The sequence below is a fragment of the Phragmites australis genome, chromosome 12, assembly GCF_958298935.1.
Source record: "Phragmites australis chromosome 12, lpPhrAust1.1, whole genome shotgun sequence".
NCBI classification, from domain to species: Eukaryota; Viridiplantae; Streptophyta; class Magnoliopsida; order Poales; family Poaceae; genus Phragmites; species Phragmites australis.
Genome location: NC_084932.1, coordinates 28,864,990 through 28,880,364, shown reverse-complemented (window position 1 = coordinate 28,880,364; position 15,375 = coordinate 28,864,990). Strand labels below are relative to the sequence as shown.

At 47.5% G+C, this 15,375-nt stretch overlaps 2 protein-coding genes across 7 annotated transcripts; both read right to left on the bottom strand.

Moving 5' to 3' along the window:
• Positions 1 to 833: 833 nt before the first annotated feature.
• On the bottom strand, positions 834 to 3,340 carry LOC133886814 (protein ELF4-LIKE 4-like). Of its 6 annotated transcripts, none has more exons than XM_062326667.1 (2): positions 3,232 to 3,340; positions 834 to 1,724 (listed from the first exon to the last, which is right to left on the bottom strand). In XM_062326667.1, the coding sequence occupies exon 2, from the start codon at positions 1,661 to 1,663 to the stop codon at positions 1,304 to 1,306; it is 360 nt and encodes a 119-aa protein (XP_062182651.1). In that variant the 5' UTR covers positions 1,664 to 1,724; positions 3,232 to 3,340; the 3' UTR covers positions 834 to 1,303. The 6 variants fall into 6 exon arrangements, with proteins under 6 accessions (XP_062182651.1, XP_062182650.1, XP_062182649.1 ...); XM_062326666.1 differs by having other exon boundaries at positions 3,220 to 3,316; XM_062326665.1 differs by lacking the exon at positions 3,232 to 3,340 and adding an exon at positions 2,745 to 3,190.
• Positions 3,341 to 14,166: 10,826 nt separating this feature from the next.
• LOC133887441 (protein VACUOLELESS GAMETOPHYTES-like) lies at positions 14,167 to 15,082 on the bottom strand. Its single transcript, XM_062327396.1, has one exon. It carries the CDS (start codon positions 15,029 to 15,031, stop codon positions 14,282 to 14,284), a length of 750 nt encoding a protein of 249 aa, XP_062183380.1. The 5' UTR covers positions 15,032 to 15,082; the 3' UTR covers positions 14,167 to 14,281.
• Positions 15,083 to 15,375: the final 293 nt, after the last annotated feature.

Below are 15,375 nucleotides of genomic sequence, written 5' to 3'. Positions count from 1 at the left end.
TAACCTTAGCCAAATAGAGTCGCAAAGTTTGAAGCATGCAAAATGAAACTCGATTTGAAATTCCCAAATGCAGAATTCATACATCTCAAATAGTACTTGTTATCATGAATTGGTTCTAGTCCAACACATATGCTGCCTAGCTACATGCCTACATTCCTTGTGTTTATTTCATTGTTTGAAACAGTTTAACACTGTAGACAGAGAACAACGGGGACCCAGCGATACTGTGGAGCAGGCCAAATCAGTGGTCAAAAAGGTTCACAAACTTAGATCAGAAAAGGGAGCAGATTTCACACACACACCACTCACTGAAATAGGAGTAAGATTCTGTCCATGGTGTTGCACACCATGATTGGCAGCCAAAAAATTATTGAAGCTTTTCCCTTGTCCTCCTGCTGCTGATGCTGTCCAGCATCTTGCAGATAGATGCCCGCCACTAGGCAACCCCATCTTTTTCCCTCTCCTTTGGCAGGCAGAAAAGGAGCCTTATCTAAATTATACCAACTCAAGTGAGTAGCAACAACAGTAGTAAAAAGTGTGTAAAGAAAAAGCAGGGAATTTTAGGGCAGCACAAGTAGGTTGGCCATCCTCAAGCTTTTCATGATAACTCATCAGGACAAGGAGGAAAAAAAATGGCAGGGGTGAGTGTGCAGGAGCAAATCTTTGAGAAAGCTGTAAAGCCTTGCACTTTGCATCGTCAGTACATGAGAATTTCAGGCTCAGATGAGCCACCATTTTGGTTGCTCTCATCATATTCAGAACTTCGCACATGAATGAATGATCCCTGGGGCAAAAGAGCACTGTGAGATCCTCAAAGTTATAAACTCATCAGATTCAGAACCTGGGTAAAGAGGAATGAAAATAATGGTGGCAATGTCAGAGATGGTAACAAAGATGCCTCAAGATCTGTCCTGAGAAGCATTAACTGCCTACCTGACCCACCTACAGTGACATGGAACTGCAATGCATATGCTCAGCTCTCCCATGTCCTGGGACTCGAAACTAGCCTGGAAATAATTTTCCAATGCTAATAGTAACAAGGCTGACAAGCATGAACATTTTGTCAAGAACATACTACAGTGCCGCTTTTTTTTTCTTTCTCATCGTCATAGCAACTTCTACATAAAAATTTCTGTTTCTCCCCTAATCGCTCATGCAGAAGCATTTGCAGCAAGGACAAAGAAGAAGTGCAAGAGAAGGCAAGCCTAGTAGCTTCCCCTGACTGCTACACAAAACACTAGAGAAGTCCTCCATCCTAGCTGAGCTTGCGCGTGCCAAGAAAGATCTTTCTTGGAGTACCAGACTAGCCGGGCCGGACGCGCTTCTGTCCGGCCCGGCCGTCGGAGGAGCGGAGCGTGCCCGACGAGTCGCCCTCCGAGGAGGCGTCCATGGTGCGGGCGAAGGAGGCGGAGAGGTCGGCGTAGAGGCCGACGACGCGGCGGATGTTGTTGTTGAGCTCCCGGATGAGGCCGACGTTGCGGGTGAGGTTGTCGGGCGCCCGGGACTCGTGGTTCTGGTTGATCTCGTTGATGAGCAGCCGGTTCTGGTCCAGGATGTTCTGCACCTGCACGAAGCTCTTGTGGAACGTCTGGACCAGCTTGCCGTCCACCTGCCCGCCGCCGCCGCCGCCGTTCGCCATCCCGGAGAAGCTGTCACCTTCCATCTCTGCCTCCACTTCTTCTGAATCCCACCTCTCACAAACCACAGCAACTAGCTAGCTAGTCCTGAATTGAACACAAACCAAATCAAATTCATTGAGTCAGATGGGGCTAGAAAGATTTGAATTTCAGACTTGTAAGCTCTGCATTAATGTGGGGATTGGGGTGTACTAGAAACAATTAAAGGCTCATCAAGAACATGTAGTGTGAGGATTCAATGGACACATACAGTACAGATGTACAATCCAAGCAGAGGTAAAAATTAAAAAAAAATCAACAAATGAAATACCATGAAGGTAAAATTCAAGAACTGAACTTGGATAACAGGCAAAAGCAAACAAACACAAACATGTGGTTTCAGGATGATTCACCTCTTTCAGGAGACAAAAGATTCAGAGGCAGCACAGTCTATTGGCATGACCAGTTACTGGTTACTACTGCTATTCTCTCCATTGTTGACATGGAATTGAAGAACTTAAATAGGAGGGGAAGGGAGGAAAAGCAACATGGAAAGGAGGGCAGGATTCTATAGGACTCACCTAGCAAATGTTATCCCTGCAGAAACCTTTGCAATTAAGAAGAGAAAAGGTGGAGGATACCAAGGATGATAGAGAGGGGATGGAATCTATTGGGAAATGTTCAGGGCAGAGACTAGGCAGAGAGCATGGGGACTATGTGAGAGAATAGAAGAGGGGCCTGAGTGACCCTGACCTGATGCTGAGGTGAAATCATGGCCAGTGGCCATCTCCTCATGCCCACTTTTATTCTCTCTCTCTCTCTCTAAAACACAAAACACACAAATTCAGAGAAGAGAGGCAAAGATGGAGGGATCAAGAGGACAGGCAGAGCTTTTCTAATCAGCAAAGCTGGCCCCAATTCCATAAAGATATGGGCCTCCCTATGTTGCTTTCTGCCCACATTTGCATGCACCAAAATGAGATGTTAACTAATGACCCCATAACCCAGACCTGCCCCTTTGCGGGACAAGATGCCAAGAACGGGAACTGAAGCAGCAGCACATAAAGAATTGCTACAGACTAGTAGAGACAGGGGAGAGCTTGGGAAGGGGAAGAAGGAGCCCGTCACCTGCTTTGCACCAAACAAAAAGAACAATTCCCTCTGGAACAAGCAGGCCATCAAAGATTGGATCTTTGATGTGTGCCTGCCTCCAAACAGAAGAATTCCCCGAGGATTGTAAGCAGGAGAAGGGGTTGTTGTTGAGCCCAAGATTGGCTCGAGTTCAGGCAGGGGAAGGAATCCACCTATCAAGGAACTGATCCTGCCTGTAGAAGTGCAGAAAAGGGAGAAAAAGAACTGAAAAGGCCAAGGCAGAGTGAGCACTGATCCGAACAAATAAAAAATTGCAGTTGTGTTGCTGGATGTGCAAGTAGGCAGGCATGCACAGCTGCACACAAGCACATGGAGATGTGCATGTATTTCTATTGTATAACAGCAGCAACAAAATAAGATCGCCATCTGCCACCGTGTTATTCCTTGTGCCTCGCCACCCGCAACACATGGTCACCGGACTAGAGAGCACAGAACAAGACATGCTACCTACCTTGGAGCTAACCTGGAAGAGGGAGAGCATTTCCTCGAGGGTGGGGTAGAGTGTGGCGTGTGGGTGGGGGGAAGAGGGCAGGGTAGGCAGGAGATGAGAGATGACGCATCGCCGGTCGGAGGAAGAAAAAGGGGTGGGCTGAATATTTGTTTTCCTAGTGTGTATCACGTTACAACTAAAATATAAATATTAGATATAATAATATTAAATATAAATTTAAGTATAAAAATATGGTTACGTTATAAGAGCATTGCCGAACGAATACGTTAGGAATAATAACTTAATTTGATTTTAGATATGATTCGAAAAAGGATAAGAAAATTATCTGTTAATTTTCTTATTAATTTTTTATTTATTTTTATTAATAAAATGAGTCTTATATTTATAGCCAGTAACGATATAGGAGGATAAATAATGAAAGTGGATAGCAAAAGTGAGTAAATTATTTAAAATTTAAGAGTTTTTATTAGATAAAAGAAAAATAAAATAAAAAATTATATGAAAATTATCTTATATTTTATATAGTAGAGATTTGTTTTTAAGGCTTGAGGAAAGCAAGCCAGCCACCGCCAAGGACAAACTGCTACCGGGGTGTCTGCGTGCACAAAAAGGCAGGTGGATAAGCATGGTGTTTTCTTTTTGTTTGTCTCTTGTGCTTGACAAAAAGAATTGCCCGTGTTCAGTTCCAACTCCAGTGAGCTTTGGACCAAATTTGTCCATGGTTGAAGCTGAATGCAGAACCAAGCACGAGAAGCTATATATCCCTACACAATCTGGTTTCAGTGTAACGGCTAGAGATGATGCAAAGGGATGTGACTAAAATTTCTAGAGTCTACTGGATGATCCTATTAGTCTATTACCTACTAATAGATCATACTTCTAGAAACATCTACACGTTTCTACTTGGTAGTGAATCACAAGTATCTTCTAGAGAACACCCATGAATATGAAATATCTTCTTTAGGAAAACCACAATGTGAAAAAAAAAAAACAGTCCATATACAATAAATATGTCTTACTGTTTGTCTATAATTATTATGAAATTAATATGTAGCATAATAGATAAAAAATCGTCCATTGCTATATGAGCAGTCTACAAGTTACTAAACTATATTATTTTACTGAGGATCAAAATCTTGTCACGCGCAAGGGTCATAGGAGATTGAGAAGGAACGATCGTGGGATCCACTTATTTTCTATCCTATACATCAACATTGTGTTTTTTATCATAATTACTCTACCTACAGTGGGTCCCGCCCATATAAATTACTTGGCTAGATACATTGCTCTTGCCCAAGATAAATAGACACTGGTGTGTAGTATGTGTGTGGTAGAGATGTTCCTTTCGTTGGGTGTTAGTACTTCCCGAACTGTGGGCTCTGAATTTCGTACGATATTTCCATACGACTCAATTTCCAACCAAAACTCAGCACAAACATGTGATAAAAAGAAAAGCAACCGCTCCCTTATGTAGAGGTTGACCTGGCCTTGTGAGACGTCAGACCCCAACTTGGAATCGTTATTTCAGCGGCGGATCAGGGACCTGGACGGGGGCTTGAGCCCCTACCCGGGAATACTTGAGAGCTATCAAATTTCTCTGAAATTTTTAGGAATAAAAGAGGAAGAAAAGAGGAAGAGAAAAAAAGGAAGAAGAAATTGAGCCTCCTCTAAATTTTGGCTTTTAGTCCACCATTGGTTATTTGGGCTTTGTTCCCATAATTGGGACCAACGCAAACCAGAAGCGTGGAGTTGGACTCCACCAAGGCTTAAGGCAATACACAGGCAGTAACATCGGGTGTGGCAGGATTTTTTTTATTTTTTTATTTTCATAATAAAAAAAATTGGTGCGACTTGCGTGGAGGGAAGCGTATTGGACTCCGAGAATGGAAGCAACGGCCAGCGAGCAACGGCCACATCCTCAGACTTTGATGCCAGCGAGCAACAACCGCGTACTCAGATTTTGATCCTTCAATTCGAACCGAGTTGAAGCATCAAATGGAAGAATATTTTGACATGTGTTGGTGCCTGGAGCCGTCTAGGGTGTGTTTGGTTCCCTAGATGAGCTCTTGTAATGCTGCATTATATAGTCTGACTGAGTAAAAGTATGTTGAGTTGAGTTATATTTGTTGAAAAAAAAGAGTATTTGATTGGTTATATCTGTTTGGACAAACTGAGCTGAGTTTCTGTTTAGTTTATCGAATCTGATGTCGTATGAGCGGGTGCAAGAGTTAAGATTATAATTGATTGTTCGAATGAAGATGATTTCATGATACTGACAAGTGGATCCACTTGCATGAGCGGATGCAAGAACATGCATCTATCGAGCCAGGCTAAAGAACTATATTTGTATCCATTGTGTCAGGTTGGAATAGTGGGATGCGGACAACCAAACACACTTCTCTCTGAGATTATACGTATCCATCGGACCATGCTAGGGCAAATTTGGACAACCAAACACAACCTTAATAAACACCAAAATTCAGATAGGAGGCAGAGGCCGGTGGTGAAGATGAGGCCGAGGGTGAGGAAGAGGAGGATGACACTGGCAAGGAAGAGGAGGATGATGCCGACCAAGGACCCCTCCGGGCGTGGGCAATGCCAAGCCTAACGTCGAGGGCGACGTCGGCACCGAGGATCCTTTAGTATTAGTTGGATGTAGCCATTTAGTAATGATGATATGGATTGCAATATTTTTTCTAAATCCGGATCTCTTGTAGTAACTGATCTTTCTTTTGTGTAAATTTATAAAAAGATCAGTTAGCAGTTGCGCTAATGAAGAAGGCTAGGATAGTATAGCTAGGAATGCTAAAATGATCAAGGTCATCCTCCATGGCTACCACGACCGCACCTAGTCGCGTGACCCGATCACTTTGTAGGGCCCCACCCACTTGGGAGGGAGCTTATCCCGACCTGCCTTATTCTGGATTTGTCTAAGGACAAGGTTGCATATGGCTAGTGTTCATTCCCATACTTTGCAGTCGTAGTAGTGTCTAAGGCTCAGCCGATATTGGGCTGCTCAAATTAGAGCACGATTGCGGAACTCTTTGATCAAGTTTATATCATCCTCTCATTGCGCCACCTAGTCATCGTTCGAGTAGTTGGTCACTTAAGGTGATTGGAGGGCGATCCCTGAGGGGAGCATTGCCTTTACGCCAAAAACTAGGAAGAAGGGGTTTCGACCGTAGCCCTATTGGGAGTCATCCGTAGCGACCAGAGTATTGTAGGCAGCTCATCTGCCTGGCGTTTTGAATAGCTCTGGAGCCGATCAAAGACTCGGGTTTTGATCCCCCACAGTATCATCCCAGTCGCCCCTTAGACCTGTTAGTTGCTTTGGGGGTGTGCAACTGATGCATAGCAAACTTTTGTCCCGATATCTTCGCAGTAGTCTCGGAAGGCACTACTGACAAACTGAGTTCTGTTATCCGTAATTAGATAATTTGGACTGTCAAACCGCACTACCAACCCACGTATGAGCATGATCGCTATTGCGGCCATGATCTTTCTGACAGGCTCGGCGTCGGTCCACTTAGTGAATTCGCCGACTGCCTCGAACAGGAATTGAAAATTGCATCAGGCTTTAAGGAATGGTCTCACGATATCGAGCCCCAGCCAGCGAAAGACCAAGAGAGTGGTATGGTTTACAGCACCTGGGCGGGTAAGTTGATATATCGGTCATAGTATTGACATGACTCGCACCGTTTCACTGGCTCGTAGGCATCCTGAAGGGCAATGGGTCAATTGAATCCTTACCAGAACGTTCGTCCATCTAAAGTGCGGTGTGAAGCGTGGCTACCACATATGCCTCTGTGGATACTAGGGACCGTTGTGCTCCCCTCTTCCTAAGTGACAAACTTCAGTAAAAGGTCGTTGCTGCCCTGTGGTAAAGGCATCCATCTACCAAGGAATATCTGCGTGCTTGCCACGAGACCCTTTCTGCTGATGTATCATCTTCAGGGACTGCTCAATTCTGAAGGTAGTTCAAGATCTGATTCATCCAGGTCATATCCAAGTCGAGCAGGGGGACCACATGATGGGCGTCCGAGGTCGACAACACCAAAGGAGGCGTTGCCTCAAAAGGTGTTACCTCTGGTGCTCCTTTTCCAAGCAAAGCATCCCTTCCACGTCAGCCCGAGACAGCAGTGGGTGGTCGTGTGAATATTTTTTCAAAGACTTCGATCGGGATAGGTGCGCGAGAAGAGGCCAGACAGGTTAGCTCATCGGCTAGGAAGTTATCCTTGCAAGGGACGTGTTGGACTTCTAAACCGGTAAAGCATCGTTCTAACTTTCTCACTTCAGATAGGTATGTCGCCATTGTCAGGTCCGAGAACTAGAAACCCTTTTGCATGTGGTATACAACCAGTAGCGAGTCCCTCATCGCTAGTAGGTGTATCATGCCTCGTGCAGGTGCTGCTCGTATTCCAGATAAGAGGCCCACATACTCCGCAATATCAATTAGTGGTTTGAAAACGTAATTAAACTACATACTTGTGGGTGTGGCTGGTTAGTAAGGACATGATCACTCCATCCCCCGCTCCCTTCTGCGTGAGCGACCAGACGAGGTGCTCGATCCAGTGGTCGTCCATCTCTGGTCGCTAGTCCTGCTCTGGTTCAAAGGACAACCACTCGGCCTCAAGGTTGACCAGCGCCTAGAGCCCGATAGCCGTTGGTGGGACGAATTGAGTGTCAGATTCCCCGAGATCTACTGCCCACTTTGTTGTTCTTCTCATCATATCCAGGTTGCGGAGAATTTTCCTAATCGGGAGCGATGAGATACCTTAATTTTACGGGTTTAGAAGTGGTGCCTAAGCTTATGAGAGGCTATCAGCATGGCGTACAACAACTTCTGAACCTGGGGGCACCGAGCTGTACGATGGTATTTTGCCACGGACAGTTGCAATCCCCCGTATACGCATACATACATGTATACATATATATAAAAATAATAAGAAAAAGAAAAGAAAAAGAAAAAAAAGAGAAATGGGTCCTCAGCCGGCCCATTCTTTCGGCCGGCCCGGCTCGGCTCTTTCCCCCTCCTCCTTTCTTCATCAGGCCGGCCCGGCCCATCCCGGGCCACCTTATCCTCATGCGCCGGCTACCCTAGGGCGCCTGGGCGCTGTTCCTCTTCCTCACACACCCGAGCGGCCGCCTCTCTCTCTCACACGCGCCGCCGCCTCGCTCAAGCCGCGCGTCCTGCCGGCCAAGCTGGCTCTCCCCCTTTTCCCTCCCTGCTCCTTCGGCCTACGCCGCTCTCCCACGCAGCCGAGCCGCCCCGCACCGAGCTGTTGCGCCGCACCGCCTCGCCCCTTGGTCCACGGGCCGCGCCGCTCGCGTCGCCCAAGCCATGCCGGCGCCCTCTCTCCCTTTCCCCTGTATCTCCAACTAACCGAATCCTCTCCATCTCTATCTTCAATCCCCAACGGAATCCCTTCCTATCTCTACTGGATTTGGGCGGAATTTCCTCTTCCCCAATCGGGTTCCTCGCGGATTCGTGGAGTCCGGTTGCAACACTCAGGAAATCCCAACGGATTTGAGGTAGGCTTCATGATTATCTCCTCGCAGGGGAGCCCTGTGCCGTGCCTATATAAGGTGCAGGGAGGGGGTGCCCGAGGGGGAGGAGTTTTTTTTGGAGGAGCACGCTGGAGCCCTGCTACTCTGCGCCGCCACCTCGCCGCTACCTCGCATTGTCGCCTTCGTGCTCTGCCGAAGCCTTGAAGGGTGTCGCCCTGCTGCTTCCCCATCACTGATCAGAGCGCATTGTTGATCCGTCCCCATCGCCACCATGACGTTGACCCAAGGTGAGCCCTGGCTGTGACTTTTCTTTGTGATGCACGGCCTTGCCGTCGTAGCCGGTGCTCCGGCTGTGCCACTGCTCTTCTCCCCCCTGCTCTGTGATAGCCCAGCCTTCGTGCCGTCGTGCTTTTGCCGTGGCCGGTGATGTTAAAACTGAGGCCCGGCTGTCGTTTCATGACCTGTGTGCTCCGTGGTGCTCGAGTTTTGAGCCCGGTTGCTATCTTGTTTGTCATCTTGCCTGTGCACGTATGGTTGCTGTGCTGCGCTTGTCCCCGACCTTTGTGCTGCGGTGCTCTTCGTTGGTGAGATGTTGTCGTCGGTCTGTGGTGCCTTGCCGTTGTGCTGCTGATTTCCTCGCCATGGGCCGGTGATGCTAAAACTGAGGCCCAGCCGTGACTCTCCCTTATGCTCTATGCCGCCCACGCGCCGCCCGAGCATGCCTTTGTGCTGTTTTGAGCCCCGGCCACCCTTTACTCTCTGTGTCATGCGCTATTGAAGCACTGGACTCCGACCGTGCGCCGTTGAAGCTTGGCGCTTTCGGCCATACGTTGTAGCAGTTTCGGGCTTCAATTATCCCATAAGTCTTGCCATTACCTGTTACTGTTGCCTCCTGGTGGGTGCTTATGAATGAGACCCCCTTCTGTTGTCAGTTGATCTCAAGCAGTTAGGTTTTGCTTCTGTTCCTGGTCGATGTGGAGATGGCTAGTGATAGTGCTTGCCCCCATGCCATCTGCTACTCGGTGTTGGTTGGAGTTTCTACCTTGTGACTGCTAGCCTATGCGGATGCTATCCTATTTGTTGGCCTGATTTGGTCCAAGTAATTCTGATTATTACACTTTGAGGTGCTGTTGTCGGATGGCGCTGTTCTTGTGCGGCTAGGTGTGTGGGATTGGTTATTGATTCCATCGCCCTATTGTTATTATTCTCCCTGTTGCTATTTGTGATATGAAACAAATACGATGATGGCTTGCTGGTGTGTGGCTGGACAGAGATGGTTCGGTATAGGGAGGGAGAGTTGGCTTTGATTACCTATAAAAAAAAAAAGAGCTAATGATGCTACTTTCAGAGAGGTGGTTCTCTGCTGTACCGAGCCCTCTTGCTACCTGTTGCCTTTGTGGCTTGATACTCTAGTGATTGCTCTTCGCCTATGTGGCATAGTGCCTGTGTGGCAGAGAATAAATGCGCCGTTGTGGCTGGAGCCTGCGTGGCCCGCAAGTGATCACCCCGCCTTTGTGGCTTTGCCTCTGTGGCATGTTTGCCTGTTGCTTTCGGAGACGGCCGATGAGGACAAGTCCGAGGCCCAAAGAGGAGCTAGTGAGTCAAGCACGACGTCGGAGCTCCCGGTTGTGGCCATGCTGCTGCTTTCGGTCGAAGCTACGCGTCGTGCCGCGCTCCTAGCCCACCTCTTCATAAAAAACATAATTCTGAGGCCTACGAGGCCGATGATGACCCGGGATACATAAACAGTCCAAAAAGCTCATGCTAGACTGTTATCCCATTCTTTACTACTTTTGATTTCTAACGCTTACTTTGCTTGGTCTTTGTTGCGTGTGACTACAGCCTTGCAGACTCAGAGACGACTTCGGTATGACGACCGCCAGCGCACTTAATCGGAGGTAGCCCGAAGACGGGCGTAATTAACCGGAGAGCCTCACGAGGCCACAGGAACCAAGACAAAGCAATCGCCAAATCATGAAGATAGTCAGATAGCGTGTGCGTTTGAGGAGTAAAACAATTGTAATCGAAAGATGTACTTTATGAATTCAATATGAATGAATAAAGTTACAATTCCATTACATTGTATCATGTCTCTTGTATACTCTGTATACTAGCACGCCCGCAATATTACATACACAGTTTCAAATACAAATTCAAACGCGAGACGTTTTGAATCCGCAAAACACGAGCCTTACTAACGTAGCATACTGGTCGCTCAAACCCTCCTCACCTAACGATCTGAATCGTGCGTGTGTCCTGTGGAGTAACCGTGCATAGAACATGATCCCCTCATCTGGCTGAGGCGCGGTTAGTACAGGAGGTGAAGAGAGATACCTTTTGAGATCTTGGAAGACCATTTCTGCTTCCGATGTGCACAGAAGGTGGTTGTCTTTCTTTAGAAGCCTGAAGAGCGGCATACCCTTTTTTTCAATCCTCAAGATGAACCAGTTCAAGGAAAAAAACGCATCCAGTCTGTTTCTATACATCCTTTAACCTGGTCGGGAATCTCATGTGGACGATGGCTCTGGTTCACATTACGGAGGTCACTTTGGTGAAGAGGATCGCACAGGTTAGCGGGTTGGCTGTCCTGACACGATGTGTGCTCTTCCAGGCAGTGTTGTAGTTACCAGGGATGGTTCCCCCAGGGTACACGGCCTGGAGCTCACTGTAAGTACCTGGGACATAAGAACCTCTGCTGCTCTCTGTTGCATGGTCTTTGTTGAATCTCGAAACCTTTGGATTTTGATCTGATGTCTTAACTCTAGGGTGCACCGGACTCATCTAGGTCGCATCCCATGATGAATACCTTGCGGTGATTGAGGTCTTCGGAACAGGACTCGGCAGTTATCATAGAACCGGCCATGGTTAGCCCAACCAAATTTCCAGCACTCACCAAAATGCAGAAACGCGCTCCCCCTACCTGGCGCACCAACTGTTGAGGGTTAGTCCCTGACAATGATTCCGGGGTGTACCGATCGATGGGCACATAAACAACGCTTGCAGTGTGTGTAATAAACTCAAGAACAAATGGGTTGTCCAAGTTCATGTCTCCCAAAGTATGACAGTCGTACGTCCTATGTATTTGGTTATGAGTGTTTGTGAACTGGTTATAGATAAGTTCCTTCTAAGTCCTCTGCTTCCTCCCCTATAAATCGAGTCCTCCTCTCTTTATATACTACAGATAAGGAGGACTTACATGCGGGCCTATACAAGAGACCCAAGCCTATCTAAGCCTTTCACACCTAGGCCATCATTACACAGGGCTCATGCATGCTCCTTGCTCTAGAGACATGGGGTGGGGCCCATCCCATCTGATGGATGCCTCTGTGCTTACCTCACCCCAGTTGTCCGGCCTACACTGTCCCACCTTTGTACTCCGCACGCACTCCCGCAAAACCCACCTAATGCGCCTACAAGGACGTCCCGTAGCATTTAATGCTATGGGGCGGGGCACAGCACCCCTGCGCTGGCCATAACCTTACCCACAGAGGGGGAGTACCTAGGGAAGGAAAAAGCACTTGAGTAGATCGCATTAAATGAGAATAGACTGGTTTGATATATACATGTCCCGCAACCAGCAAAGGCTGATCGTGGAATTTCCTTCTATAGTAAGGAGCCTGGTCACGCAAGCTCTGGCTGGTTGCAAGATGGCATTGACCCATGTGGATCTTCCTGACCGAGGACCCCTTATTATTTACACCAACAAAAGGGGAGGATGATGCCGACCCCAAGGGCCTCGCCACGAGTGGGCAATGCCAACCCTAACGTCGAGGGCGATGCCGACACCGAGGATCCTTTAGTATTAGTTGGATGTAGCCATGTAGTGATGATGATATGGATTGCAATATTTTTTTCTAAATTCGGATCTTTTGTAATAACTGATCTTTCTTTTGTGTAAATTATGAAAAGATCAGTTAGCAGTTGCGCTAATGAAGAAGGCTAGGATAGTGTAGCTAGGAATGCTAAAATTTACTGGTCTTATTTTGTGTATAATGAAAAGATCGATTCTTAAATTAAATTTACTTATAATTATCTTGTGTTCTTGTGTTAATGTATGGTTTAAATTTTGGAATCACCTGAATGTACTAATAACAGGTTAAAAGAAATATATTATGGAACCCTTTCATGAAACACAAGCTAGCTCAATGGTAAGAGGGTTATATCACAAGTATGAGATCTTGAGTTTGAATCTCAGACGAAAATAGTTAGAAAATGGTGAAAAAGAAGGGGGTGATGCCTGGGTGGCTTGGCTGTCCCAAAATTTTTAGGCACATTTTACTCTCTTTTTTTTTTGTCTTTTTCAGCCTCTAGAATAAAGTATCACTGACATCGGCCTCTTATGGTTTCAACTGTGAATAGTAGGAGATAGTGATTATCTCACTTGGTTATTTATCAGTGGAAGATAATATACGGTAATATCTGACGATATAACTATGACGGCTAAAAAACGTACGAAATGAGGTCTTAGTTGAGAATAGAGCTACTTACGGGGAGCAGAGCTCATTGAGCTCAATCGACACCGCTGGGGCAATTTACAACATGATTTTTTGAGTTGTTTGTTGAGGAGAACCAGGTTGAGCGGAACTATATTTACTGAAAAGAAAAATATTTGTTAAATTATATCTATTTGAATAGGTTGAGCAGAGTTTTTATTTGGTTAGTCGAATATGAGACTGTATGAGGAGTTAGATGTGTTGAGCTTGCACGACTCGGGCTAGGCTCGGGAACGAGAGACCTCGCGGGCTTCTTTGCGGGGACACGCCAGGTGGGTATTTTTGCATGCATTGAGACAAGCCACTCAGATTTATACAGGCAACTAATCACCCTTCTCTTCAGGATTATACTCACAAGTTGAGCCTAGTTGAGGCAGATGCGGGTAACCAATCAAATCCTTAGGGTGTTTTTGTTCCCCGTATCCCCCATACTGACACAACAGATACGTATAATCTCAAAAAGAAATTTATTTAGTTGTTTGTATCTACTGTTGTAGTATGGTCTGACGAGTACAAATATACGGTATCATCCTGACCTGCACTCTGTAGCCTGGCTAGCCTGCATCCGCTCATACAGGAGGACTTATTTGTCAGTGTCACAAAATTATCTTCAAACGAGTAATTAATCATAATCTTAACCCTTGCATCAATTCGTACGGCCTTAAGTTGAATTAATCAAACAGAAACTCAGCTTAACTTATACAGATAGATACAACCAATTAAATATTATTTTTTCAATAAATATAAGTTAACTCAATCTATTTCTCCCCAATCTACTTATATAATACAAATATATAAAATCTCATCTGCGGAACCAAATATAATCTTAGTTTAAACTATAGCCACTCATGGGGAGCAGAACCCGTTGAGCTCGGCCGACACCTCGGGGCAATTTTGAACATGATTTTACACGATTTTTCCAAGTATCTCACGTGAAACAGTTCAATTCCCCAAAGATTCAGATTTTTTTTTTCAAATTTCACATAATTTATAGAATTCCCGCGTTACAAATCGAGCATAAATAACGCGGGTTGCAGCATAAATCGGCGCACACTGAATTATTAACCATTATAATAACCACGGTAATGGAGGGCGGTGCCCATCGTAGCCATGCAGCGAGTAACGTCGTGCAGCAGCCCACAGCAGCAGCTCTTCGCCACGGACTCCTCGCGTTCGCCGGTGACGGCGCCAGCATCGCGGCACTGGTCCGTCGCCGGCACGAGGCACCGCGGGTGCAGCTCCTCGCAGCACTCCACGCACTGGTACCGCCACGCGCCGACCGGACGCCCGCACGCCGCGCACGCAGGCGCCGCCACCTTCTGCTTGCCGTCGCTGTCGTCGCCCGGCGGTGCAGACGACGCCCGGACCAGCCACGCCTCGTGGCCGCCCGGGTGCGCGGGGCCCCGGGCCGCGCCCGGCAGCCGCGCGCACAGCGGGTGCACGGCGACCCCGCACGCGGCGCAGCCGTAGCACGCGCCCTTGACGTCCTCCCCGCACACCTCGCAAAATCCGCAGCCGCCGCCGCCGCCGCCGCCGCCGTGGTCGTCGGTCTCAGTCTCCGTGGCGCTCTCGCGCCGTCTCAGCCTGTGCTGCGGGTGGACAGCGGATTTGAGCGTCCTCGGGAAGCGGCGCGCGCACACCTCGTGCAGCGTGAAGCCGCAGCCCGGGTTGCCGCACCGGTACCGACGGCCGGCGCCGGCCACTAGGCATCCATGACAGGTGAACTCGCCGCCGTCACCGTCGTCGCCCGCTGGAAGCAGCCGGTGCGTCGGGTCATGGGCGAAGTAGGCTACTGACTTGCTCCTGCACATCCTTACAGTGGCTGGCTGGCTGGCAGCTACCCTGCAGTGCAGCTGCAGCTGGGACTACTGCATCTCCACCTGATATATACGCAGCAAGAATTTTTAGTGCAAGACCCCACACGAAAAAAAAACCGTAAGAATTTTCAGATCTCGTGGATAACTAGTTTGTGGTAAACTTGGCAATGCAGATTTCAAGAAAAGTCTCCTGATGGCGATCCAAATCGTGAAGAAATTTTGTGGAAAATGCTGCGCGTTCGTGCTCATTCACTCACTCGATCGATTTGGCCTGAAGCTGTGGACTTGACTATTCGGAGGTGCATGCCGAAAGGAATTGCCAATCAGACAATGATCTC

Coding starts and splice junctions, on each gene's coding strand:
- LOC133886814 (XM_062326667.1), bottom strand. CDS start 1,663: ATGGAAGGTGACAGCTTCTCCGGGATGGCGAACGGCGGCGGCGGCGGC.
- LOC133887441 (XM_062327396.1), bottom strand. CDS start 15,031: ATGTGCAGGAGCAAGTCAGTAGCCTACTTCGCCCATGACCCGACGCAC.